The 12,945-nt window shown below is 38.3% G+C and overlaps 1 protein-coding gene across 1 annotated transcript; it reads left to right on the forward strand.

Moving 5' to 3' along the window:
- Window positions 1-871: 871 nt before the first annotated feature.
- On the forward strand, window positions 872-7,252 carry HON4 (winged-helix DNA-binding transcription factor family protein). Its single transcript, XM_048085156.2, has 4 exons — window positions 872-1,117; window positions 1,217-2,092; window positions 6,525-6,611; window positions 6,715-7,252. The coding sequence occupies exons 1-4, from the start codon at window positions 1,028-1,030 to the stop codon at window positions 6,880-6,882; spliced, it is 1,221 nt and encodes a 406-aa protein (XP_047941113.1). The 5' UTR covers window positions 872-1,027; the 3' UTR covers window positions 6,883-7,252.
- The last annotated feature ends 5,693 nt before the right edge of the window (window positions 7,253-12,945 follow it).

Here is a 12,945-nt window from a genome sequence, read left to right on the forward strand (position 1 = left end):
AGAATTAATCAATAAAGTCATACCGAAAATTCAAATTATAAAATTTATTCAGTTATAATATCCGTAAATTATAATTATAATAATCATATTTATTATTATAATTATAATTGATTATAATACTCCATGTAACTATAATTACAATTATATTATTATATATTATGATTGATAATCCATATTTAAACTAATAATAAATATAATAATATAATAATTATTATTTGTAATTAATAATTTATTAAAATTTTTATATTATTACTCTTCTTTATAAATAAAAATAATAATAAGCAGGAGTATAATTTTAGTTTGGTTTAAATATATAAAATTTAAAATCTTGATATTGTTTAAACACAGATAAATTTATTAGGAATCATATTCACGGGGATTCATTTTCTCATTAATCATTTTCTTTACCAATTTTACTTTTCCGTCAACCATACATAGCTTTAGTGTTATTAATTTTTATCAATCACTTCGAATACTAGTAGTTGTTGGTTTGAAACTGATAATTTTTTTGTGTGATTATTTTTAATTATTGTTAAATAAGAATGAATACTTTAAGGCAATGACTCAAAGTATGTTCATATTCAATTAGTAGTACAAGCAATAATATCATCACTTTTATTGCCAAACATTTTCTTATTTAAAAATACTAGGAAAAATGAATTATGAGTAGTAGCAATTCCAGAGTGTAATAATTTGGTTGAAATAGAGATCTCCAGCATCTATAATCTGTAGTAGGAGTAATAGAAAATTAAATATAGGAAGACGAATATAATAAAGGGCAGAAAAAGACAGATTTGGAGCAGCAACTTTATTTTTTTCTTTAATTGCAAACAAATTGACTCAGACGCTCTCTCTCACACAGTCACACACAGTCACACAGTGCCTCCAACGTTCCAATCTACCCTCTCATCCATTTCATCTCTATCCTCACACACACACATAGACGCGCTCCTCCTCTCTCTCTCTAAATTCCAAATCCCCCCTTTCTCTCTCTATCTTTCCTCCAGATATTTTTGAAATTGAGTGCATGGACCCAGCGCTGGATCCACCTCCACCGGTTGCCGCCCCGCCCGCGCCGGCAATTCCCGTCGCCTACAACCACCCCCCTTTTCCCGAGGTCAGTCGTCTCTAACTCTTAGCTCACTCAATTTTAGTCAAACACACGCGCACTCTCTCTCTAGATTAGATAGATTTGTGATGTTAGAGTTGATTTCAGATGATTTCGGCCGCGATTACGGCGCTGAACGAGAGAGACGGGTCGAGCAAGAGAGCCATCGCTAAGTACATCGAGACGCACTACTCCGACCTCCCACCGACTCACTCCGACTTGCTCACTCACCACCTCAAACACCTCAAAGCCAGCGGTCACCTCCTCATGGTCAAGCATTCCTACACACTCCCCGGTCTCAGATCTGCTCCGCCTCCCCCCGCCTTCAACGGCCCCGCCGCCGCCGTTGAATCTGCTGATCCATCCCCTGCCTCCACAAAGCGCCGCCCCGGCCGCCCCCCCAAGCCCAAGCCGGACGCCGTCCACGTCGCCGTCCCCGTCTTTCCCCCTCCCCTAAACATCAACGACGCGCCGGCTTTCACCTCCGACTTACCGTCGGAGAGTGCGTATATCGCTGCTGCGGTGCCGATGCCATTGCCGTTGCCTGTTAACGGCACCGCCACCCCCACGGGTTCGCCGGCTAGGGGCCGCGGCCGCCCCCCAAAGAGCGCCAAGCGCGGACCCGGCCGCCCATCTAAGGGCGACGGTGCGGGCGGGGGCAGCAGTGGGAGGGGCAGGGGGAGGCCGAAGAAGAGTGCTTCCCCTGCTGCTACCCCGGCTGGACAGGCGAAGGGGTCGGGGAGGCCGCGAGGGAGGCCGCCCAAGCCTATTAATGTGGTGGAAGGGTTTGCTTCTCCAGTGAGTGCTGACCACTTTGCACTTGTTACCGCTGCTCCGGCTGTGGATGCGCCGGTGGTGACAGGGAAGCGTCGCGGGAGGCCGCCCAAGCCCGGAAACGAAGCAAAGAAGCCTAGGAACATGACTGTTGCGCTTCACAAGAGACAGAGGAATCTCTCCGGCAAGCCGCTGGGCCGGCCGAGAAAGGTACAAATTTCTATTTTTACAATTTTTTAAATCTGATATCGTTTTTTTTGGGAATTTAATCATAATTTTCTATGCTTATAATGTTATTTCATCTTTTAATTTTACTAGAACTGCAACGGTAGGAAATTTAGGTTAAAGCTAAAAATGGACACTGATTTGTTTAATTTATTTGTGAATAAAAGATTCAAGAACAAATCAAGAATATCTATTTGTGTGATGGCCTTAGAAAGTTAGAATTACAGAAATTTAATTGGTTATTGTATGGGGTATGTGAATTACATCATAGTTATCTACCATGTCCTTTTAGCGTAGAAATGTTAGTTCATTGCTTAATTTGTCTATGATAATCTAATGAACTGAAGATAGAAATTGCAAACATTACAACCATCATAATAACTCGAGTTAAAAAAGCTATAAAATCACACTAATTTTGTGTCCGTTTTTATGCAAATATTCAAACACAAATGAAAAATTAGCTATTAGTATGATTAAAAAGTATTAGTACTAGCAATTGGTAAGATGCCCTTAGCTGTGAAATTGTTGGACATTTAATGTGTTTCAACGGTCTAGGAAAATAAAATGTACATCCCTCACGACTCTACTGATAGTATCTAGCAATTCATTTGCTCGACGACAAAGTCGTCTGGTGAGCCTACCTTTATTTAGGGATAACTTCTTTCGAGAAATTCGCTTTTGAATAAGCAAGGTCATTCCTAGCTGTATTGGTTAAAAATATCTTCTTTGCATTTACTACATCTTGAGATAATTGGACTAAAGGGAATCGTAATTTTTTAATAGTTCGCCATAATTCACAATGAGTTGGAGCGTTTACTTGAGATTAATTGAGTTCTATTGGCATCTAAAAGAAGAAGCCATATCTTGAGAAAAATAGGTTTAGCGGAGTGGTTTTAGGATTGAGAACTGGTTTAACGAACGCAGTACCGTAGTAACAATGATTGTAGATTAAATAACGCCTTGCTTCTTCATATGTGTGCATTTAAAAAACAGAGCATGTGAATAAAAAAGCAGAAGAATTACCCTAGGTGCATTAATCAATTATAAATACCAAACACATTGTTTCATTCAAACGTAATTTAGCCTTCGAAAACCTCATTTGATACCTATCTCAAAAGGAGTAAAATATTCATTATCAAGTATACGAATCAAAACTTTGGAAGTTAGAAAGGTGCCAACCACTTTGTGCTTTCGAACCTTATATATTATGAGTAAATGTAAATTCATCAAAACCCAAAACTTATTGCTTAAGATACTTGAGAACTTTTGGTTTGAGGATTTGGCAGCCATTTAACATTTATATAGACCGTGCTAAATAACTTTTTAGTTATATTTTATTATTAATATCTATTTGTTAACCTTTTCCTTCATTTATAGAATCAACACTAATCAATTAGTCATCCTCTGGAAGGAAAAATATTATTTTCATTTTCTAATGCAATAATATAAATCATAATGTGCTCCTATCTTCTTTTAATGTTTTCCTTTTTGTATAATAATATAGCTGCAGTGCTCAAACTATTTATAGAATTAGGGTGGTGCGTATACTCTTTACATTGTAATACATTATTTGCCATGAAGAGTACCTGCTTTTGTTTTCTACAAGTCATGTCCAAATTATAGTACATTCGATTATATTATAATGCTATGGAGTATGGACTACCTTCAATACACTCCCTAGTACCATTGTATAGAAAGTATGGCATTTAAATTAATTGAAATAATTTAGGGGGCAAATTTTTCCTCAACATAAAGTTTGAAATGTGCTTAATTGTTGTTAAGAATGTAAGCTACGTGTGAACTATAATTAATTATGCACATATTGGCTAAAATTTCAAATGAATAAAACTCATTAACTTCAGATTGATAATTAGATCAATTAATGATGTGACTAAATATAAATCTCACTTAGGTTTAGAATTTATATAAAGAAAGTTAAACCCATAGGTTTCTAGGTCATTGTCCGCTGAAGTTTATTCCAATGATTTTCTGTCTTTTACTTGTGAAATTTCATTTTACTAAGAAAAAAGAAAAGAAATCTAACAAAAACTTTAGGAGATCAAAATGCGATTCCTTAAGGCCGAGCCTTGTTATCAGGGGAATTGTAGCGATAGGAAAACTCAAAACCCTAGCCAAGCTCTGAAACAAGACAAGCAAGAGAACCACAAGGATAGTAGAACATTTGTCTTTTCAATAGTCTAAACATCGAACTTCTAGAAATACTATGATTATTGAACAAGGGTTGGTCATTTGAGGTTTGAGCATCAATAATTGGAACATGATGAGCGACCAAAACTGGCTTCTAAGCATAGAAAGTTGGACTTCTAGGCTTCTAACTGATCATATCTAACTAGAAGAAATCAGACAGACTTTCTGATTTCTGAACAGAACCAGTCTACATCTGACTTGTGAGTTCTGAACATATGAGGGACCACAACTGACATATGACTTTCTAAACTTGAGATTTTTGATCTAGAGGTTTCTAGGTGTCATAACCTCGTCTCTATTATATACAAGTAAAAGAAGTTGTAGAAGTCCTGAATCCAAAACCCTGTTTTGGTCGGTTTCCGAACCAACTTATTGTAACCCTAAAACAAGTTGTAGCTCATGACCAACTTATTCCCCTGATAACTTACAATGCAAGACGATCGAAACACAAGCTGGTAAGTCACTTTATTCCTCTCAGATCCTTATCAAAATTTTACAAATGCAATTCGATAACCACCATTCTAACCTCGTATATAAACTAAAAATCTACCACATTGCAAAACTAACAATAACCAACTGGTAATTTACAACTTCCCCATACACATTCTCCTCCATCACCTCCACATAACCTGCTATCCAACTAGGCATATTTTCACACAAGTTGTTGATCATTGACATCCACGTATGCGGACTCCATCTTCCCCAAGTAGACAACACACTGCCTCCGATCAGTATCAGAGTGAAGTGGCAAAGAGGGTAGCTGGGATTGAGGAGATGACTCAACAACTTGATTGCCCTCCTGATAGATTGATAGATGTGTGAAACTCTAATCTCCATTGAAACCATGAGCCTTAGAATGCTCTGCCAACAAATTTCTATGACACCATACTAGAGCGAACAAGAAACAATCCGAAAGCATTAATTTAGTCTTATGTCGTATACAAATAAATATATACTCCCTCCGACCCAACATTATTTCCTTTTCACCGGTCCAGTAGAAATAGTCCATATCCATTTATGGAAACATTTCCACAATTCATTACCCTTTGGGCTCCACATCCACCAACATATTTCAACTACCTTTTCTCCGGCTCCTACGCTACCAATTACGCTTGAAAATCCGTGTCGTCCCCAAAGTGCCTAGTTCTATGTGACGCAAGTAATAGTAAAAATATACTTTCGACAAGGAAGTTTTCAATGTTTAGATATATATTGTTTGATTCACAAATTAATAATTGATGGCTTTATTGGTTCCTTCAACCATTGGCCATTGCGGTGAATATTTTTACAATTAATATCATGTTCGAATGTTCACCCACTAAATATATTGTTTTAAAGCCTTTTGTCAAGGCTCTTAAATTCTGAATAAAATTAAAACAATTCTACGATTCTAGAATCTAGTCTGAATGAAAGAGGAAAAGGACGATCATTTAGTCATGATTTTTTCTCATGTTGAGGAAAACAAAGTAACCTCGGCTGTTGATTTTGTTGCTTAGCTCTCCACCATTGTCCTTATGTGCCTACCTAGGCCGATTAGCATTGCTATTCATCTTGTTTTTAGGTAAACTAAATGGTATTTTATGTATACGAATGAGATGCGTGTCGAGAATGGGTATTTTTTTATACATTTCCTGCCCAATACAAGTTCTGTTAGCAGGACCATATCTGGTTAATACTGTTTAGCTGCTTGTACTTGGGAGAGTAGCTCCTCAAATAAGGCTGTTGAGCTTATGACGTGTGAATGTCTGCAACAATAACTAGTAAGCCTTGAGGCTAGATTCTAGAAACATAGGCTTGCTCATCGAAGAAATTGTAAACTAAATTAGCACTTATAATCCTGCTCTATGCAAACACTCGCCATCTCATGAAGCTCCCTATACGAGCACCAACACCTTAATTGCTTATGTTAGCTCAAGTATTCACTATCAACATCCGTTAATATGCTTCTTCCAATCTGCAATACAGTCTGATGTCTCATGATTTTATTGTGTTTTGCTATAATATAAATGAAGTATGGTGTTGACATTAGAGTTCTGATAATATGTGCTAGCAACTCATTTAGTCACATTGCTGGTAGGATAAAAAGCTTGACAATAGTGTAAACTGTTTTTGTTGTTATGTATTCAAATTGTAATTCTGGATTTCCCTAAATTATCTCTTTTTTCGTCTGAATGACTGCATATTTGTGTTTGTTTTATGTGGTTGTCAGGTGGTTGCTGAAGCAACGGTGAATCGGACTCCGGACTCACATCTCCTTGTGGCATATCTGGATCTCAAGGCCAAACTCGAAAATTTGGTGAGGACTTTTAGCATTTTAGATGTTTGTTAATATTTGTGCATACATGTATAATGATCTGTGGTTCATGTTCTAACGATCTCGTCTCTTAACTTACTGCCAGCAATCAATGGTCAAGCAAGCTGCAACTTTGATCAGACCATCCCTGACGAGTGAGGCTGCAATTAACGCCATAGATGAGCTCGAGCTTGTGGCGTTGAATGCGAGTGCACCCCCAAATGCTCAAACCCAGCAGCAGCCCCTGCCGGAGCAGGTGCAGCCCCAAAGTTAGAGTCGCTGACAGGTAAAATGTAGTGCTGACTATTGGTGGAAGCTAAGTTGGGGGTTTTTCCTTGTCATTGGTACAATGTTAAGATTAGCGCTTAGAAAAGAGAATTGTGATTTATGGGCGAAGACTAGCGTGGAATCGAGCTTCTTGTAAGGTGTCTTCACCAGACAAATAGGTTTGTATTCGTTCGTGTAAGATGTAGGTAATCATACGTTGACTGCTGGATGTTTCTATTGATGTATGTTGCTGCGAGATATTCTAGGCATACATAACTCTCCTGTTAGCTTGACATGTCCCATAACTGATGCAACTTTCAGATCTGTAATACATTTGGTAGATCTAGTGCTCTTAAATTATGGGTTCATTTGTTTGAGATATTGCTCTTAGGGAATCTTTAAAACGAAAATTTTTCAATAAAATGTAGTGGCAAACTCCCGGATGGCAGGTTAAGAAGAAAATTGTAGCCTCATAATCTGTTGTTAATTTGTTGTGTGGATTTTGCTTGGTACTACTTGTTTTGGGATGGGATGATGTGAGTATGGTGCATATAAAATTAGTTTTGGGTAATTTTGGGTCATCAAGAGTCTTGAGTAATCGAGCTTCCCTTTCAAGGATAAAAAATTTACTACTATGCTTTATTGCTTTGCTGGTCTTCAAGGAGACGATTGAGTTGAAGTACTTAGTAGGTGCAAAAATGAAATAAAATAAAATCCCCTAAACGTCTTTATTGAAGCAATGTACACAAAAGAATGTTTTCCATTTTATGGATGAAAATGGATGAATGTTTGAATTGCGGTTGAGAAGGCATAACATGATTTTATTGGGCTCATCAAGGCACTATATGAATTAAGTAATCTAATACTCCTAATTTTCTATTGTATATATAGATGACTAATGGGTGGCAATCCATAAGTTAAAAATTTTCAAGGTTCAAGATTCTTATACAAACACTAAATCCTAAATCACAAATATTGTCATATCAATTCCTATTCACGTAACACAAGATGCTATACTAAAAACAATAGAGGAGAATAGATTTTATGCAAATCAATCTTCAAGGTGCAAAATCTTCGTACAAGTATATTTGAAAACCAACCAAATAAGTTGCCCTAAAATTTGGAAATCTTGACCCCTAATGAAAAAAATAATGAATTAGCCAACTAAGCAGCCTTATGGAATAAGTTGCCTTATATTTCCAATTAACTATAGTTCTATTTCTTAAATTAAATGTGTGGTGTCAGAAAGAAACTGAAAACAAAAAACAAAGTAATCGTGGATGAAAGAAAGTATGCCCAAAGAAGAAACTCAATCTTAATTAGTAGTATTAAATTCCAATTTAAATTAATTGAGTTAGGCACGCTTGCGAACTAAATATATTTGGTCAAATAAAGTATCCCTAGCTATAGCAAGAAGAAATTAGTAAATAAATATATCTTGAGCTTTGTTGGACTTGTTCATGTCCACATGTATTTCTATAATAAATCTAAATGTATCTAAAAAATGGAGTATATTTGTATACTAAAATTAATAATTAAACAACTCACCTAATGTAATCCACCAAATATCCAAGCTGTTAGTAGATAAGTTCTATATTATTCTGTTTCCTTATTGTTTAGTGTTGTGAACTAAATCTTGTCAACCACTAATTATTGATTTCACTGAAATGATTGGATATGAATGAGCATAGATGTGTAGGATGTGTATCATCATATATGTATTCTGCCCATATAGCTGGGATTTAACTTGGGTAATTGTCTTGCATATTAAACTTAGCGAGGAATATATTTCAATCTATAGTCAAATGGAATCTAGCAACATCTTACAAGTTATTTGACTGTATTAGAGACTTGTTTATTGAAAAGAATAAATGTTTTGCACTCTCTCCTCTCTATAGAATAAAATGAAGAGGTTGAATGTGCATGGGCTAATATTTAACATAATTTTTTTGGTGTAGAGTCCACACGCATCCAACACATGCGCACTGAGTGTAATTTTAACTGTGCTTATTGAGCGAAGAGAAAACATCTTACTAACTAATTCACACGTTATTGTTCAATTGATTATGAACATTGATCTCTATATATTTCAAAATTCTGACTAGATACCGGAAAAACAAAACAGCTTAGGCGAAATTTTATAAGCCTAAATTAAACAAAAATAATATAGCTATTGAGGATGTAAGATCGATCAATTTCCAACAAAAAAATATCACCAGAAGATTTGAAGTGTAAAACAGAGAGTTGAATTCCACAAGGATACGATTTAGTAAAACCAATATTTCTTTGACCAAAGTGAGGAGATGTCACACACCATTGGTTGTAGTATTATGGTTAGTAATTGATGCTTAACTTTTCTAAACAAATTTCAGACGTCTCCTACTTTTGCTTTTATAATTGGGCAAAGATTTGAGATTTAGATAAAGAGGCTATTTTTAATTATTGCGTGAACTTTTAATTAAATGGTGATTTTTACTTAAATTTGAAAATATTATAAATATAGCATGTATGTATTCCGCTACATTGAACATTTAATAGTCAAAAGTCATAAATTTTTTGACCGACTAAGCTGATGTGCCTGCAAGTACAAATGATCTTATTTTATTTTCAAATGTTGAAAAACTAATAGTAAATTAAGAGCATCTCCAATGCTAAATAGGTCAGCAATAGGCCAACCATTCTCTCTCCCTGCCACGTCAGCAGCACTAAAAATCCACTTGCCACATCAGATTTAAGCCAGCCATAGGCCAGCCGCAATAAAAATAATTCAAAATATACTACATTTACGGAATTAAAATTACGATTAAATTACGGAATTAAATTTACGACACATATACGGGAAAATTAATCCATTCCATTCAAAAAAAGTACAAAGATTTTTAAAAAAAGTACATGATTTTTTTTTTAAAAAAGGGCTTCCACACACGAGCCCCGCCACTCTCTACTCCTCATCGCCGTCGCCGCCGCCGCCCGTGGTATCTGAGCCCACGTCGGAACCCCCTAGCCGTGCCCTCGCGACATCCAAATCAACCCGCATGCTCTCGAGCATCGAGTGAAGAAACATCTTCTCCGTGGGGTCAGTGGCGGTCCTTCAATCTTGGAAGACCTTGTACATCTGAGCCCACGTTTGGTTACGCGAATGGAGAGTGTATTCGAGTGGGGCGGGTGGGAGGGCGGAGGACTGGACCTCGCGGGGTGATAGGGGGGATCCGCCCCTCGCAGCACGTTGCGCCCGCTTCTGTCCAACCGGGCGAGGGCGACCAGCAAATGAAGGAAGGGATGGAAACTCCTCAGCATCCGGGGGGAGGTCGTGGGATCCGCCGCTGCTGCCTCTGTAGTCGCCGGTATAGTTCAGCCTCTGCTTCTTCGGCCACCCAGCGTCGCACCCCCGCACGGAACTTCTCGGAGTCCTTCAACAACTCATAGCACTCCCAGAAGTGGAACTCTTTGTACGTCCCCGCCAAGGGGAACTGACTCTCGGCTATCCTCCGGGCGTCCTCCTCATTCTGCCCACTAGTGAGCTGACGGAGGGCGTTGGCGTACAACGCCGAAAAACGGCCGACCGCGGCCCTGATGCGCTCCCACCCCTTCCGGACCTTCTCCCCGCTGAAGTCCTTCCCGTGCGGGCAATGCCTCCTGTAGGCAGCTCTAATCTTCGCCCACATGTTGACGACCCGCTGGTTGTTCGCAACCAGCGGATCGTCGCACACCTCCAACCACCCCCTGGCCACCCCAGCGTACTCATCCTCCGTCCACTTCCTCCGGCCGGGGATGTCGTCAACAACGAGCTGCGACGACTCGCCGACCGCCTTGGCCTTCCCCCTCGTCTTCTTCTTCTTCGCCGCGGCCCGCCCCACTGGAACGGGAGTGTCCGGATCGCCGAGATCGATCCCCATGTCATGCAATGACATAAGGTCATCGCCAGTGAACTGCGTCTCCATTGGGGTTGACGTGTGAGACGAAGCCGTCAAAAAATCCAGAGTGGGACGATAGACCGTGTCCCCCCCGGGTGACCCCTGCATCCCGGGATGCATACCGTGCTGCATCCCCCCTGCATCCCTCCCTGCCACATCATCCCCATCATCTGCTGCAGCATCTGCTGCTGCATCTGGATCATACCTCCCCACCCCGGCGCTGACTGCCCGCCGCTCCCCTGCCCCCCGCCCGACATCCCCCACGGCATACCCCCAGGGTTCCCCCCCCCGGCATCCCCCCCCGGCGCACCGGCCATCATCCCCATCAACTGCCCCCAAGGGACGTTAAACCCTGGGCCCTCTGCCCGCCCATCTGGCCCCATCCAAATCCCACAGGTACCGTGGGAGTCTGAGATCCGCTCGTCGCTGGACTGGACTCGTTGTTGTGATCTATTGCTCGATGATGCTCTTGTACAGAAAGTTAGAGAGAGAGAAAACTCGTTAAAACAACTGGTGCAAATGAAAATGAAACTAAAATCGCGTTTATATAGGTTTTTTTTTTAAAAAAAAACAAAATTCGGCACTGGCCGATCGGGCCGCCACAATGGCGGCCAGCGCATCGGCCAGCCCACGCCGACCCGCTCGCCGATTTCCCGCTGGCTGCCTCCAATGGTTCGGCTAGCCGATCGGCCAGCGCCGCGAATCGACTAGCCGATCGCTAGCCGACCATTTGAGATGCTCTAAAATCCTCACGAAAATTGTGATTGCGGCTTTTAAGTGAGATAAATACATATTGTTGTGCTTATAAGTAGTTTTTAAGTTTAGGCAAAAAAGTTGCCATAAAGTCAAGATTGAGGTTATAATTTGAAATTAACTTTATTTAAAATAATAATGAATTGTTAAATTAAAATTGAGGAACAGCTTTAGTTTTTGTTGAGATATTGAACAGTAATGCTAGCAGTAGTAGTATTATTTTACTGGAGTACCAAATTTTAAACACTTAAACACTTTAGACACCACTTTGCAAATGACAGTTCCAAAGCTCTTCTATTTCACCAACTACACATTCTCTACTGCACATTCACTAAATTCAATGTGGGTAGATCTAGCTATGGGATTGAATCTCCATACAATTTTACATTTTGTATATTTAAACTTTTTTGGGGTAAAATTAGACAATTCCAATTTGTTCAGCTTGACCTACTCCCTTTTCATTTACTTATTTATTTAATTTTAGTTAAATAATTAAATTAATCTTTAACTAAATTAATTAAGATATTCTAATTAAAAATATAGTAAATTATTAATTAGTTACGTTTGTTCTATAAAAGTAGTGCACACTGCATTTCTAGGTGTTCCTAAAGTAATGCATACTATTTCTTAAATTTTCATTTCTGACACAATTCCATTATTTTTAGCCTTATTTGTAATTTATTTACAAAAACATGTCCCACCATTATCTATCTACGCTAAATGAGTAATTAAATGAGATTCATTTTTCATTAAAATTCATGTCACAATTAGCTTACAATTTTTATGACATTGAGATTTTTTTTTTGAAATTAAGAAAATATTTTGAAATGATATAATCACGAAATACTACTCCCTCCCCCCGACCAAACTATGCCACCGTGCTAAAAAGTGAAAATTATAGAAATTTTAAATGATTGAGCTTCCTAACCTTGTAAATTGTGTTATCTATATACTCTTTGAATCTAAAAACTTATGTTAACAAATCGAGATATTTTTAAAATGCACTAAATTACAAAGTACTACTACTAGTATTCAGTAATTTTATACTCATATTACTGAGTACTGATTTTACTGTACTTCAAAAATACAGTACGGTGTTTGAATCATAGAGTGAATAATTCAACACTAAATTTAAAAAATAAATTTATTAATACATGCAGTGCAATGCAGTAAAATAGAAGTGAACTCACGGTAAGACTGTAAAAAAAATGCAGTATATGATGATGTAATGCAGATAGACATTGGAAATTTTCAGGATCAATTCATATTTAATTTTCTTGATGTGGATTTAAAATGAAATTTGAGTAGAGAATTTAGTTTTGGATTGATAGTGAGAGGACAAGTTGGAGTTGAGTTTTGGTTCGTATAAAGAAAAGAGGTGAAAAGCGGTATACAATTATGTG

This window comes from Salvia hispanica, chromosome 5 (assembly GCF_029641045.1).
Source record: "Salvia hispanica isolate PSC_SH4W2 chromosome 5, Shi_PSC_v1, whole genome shotgun sequence".
In the NCBI taxonomy this organism is placed as follows: domain Eukaryota; kingdom Viridiplantae; phylum Streptophyta; class Magnoliopsida; order Lamiales; family Lamiaceae; genus Salvia; species Salvia hispanica.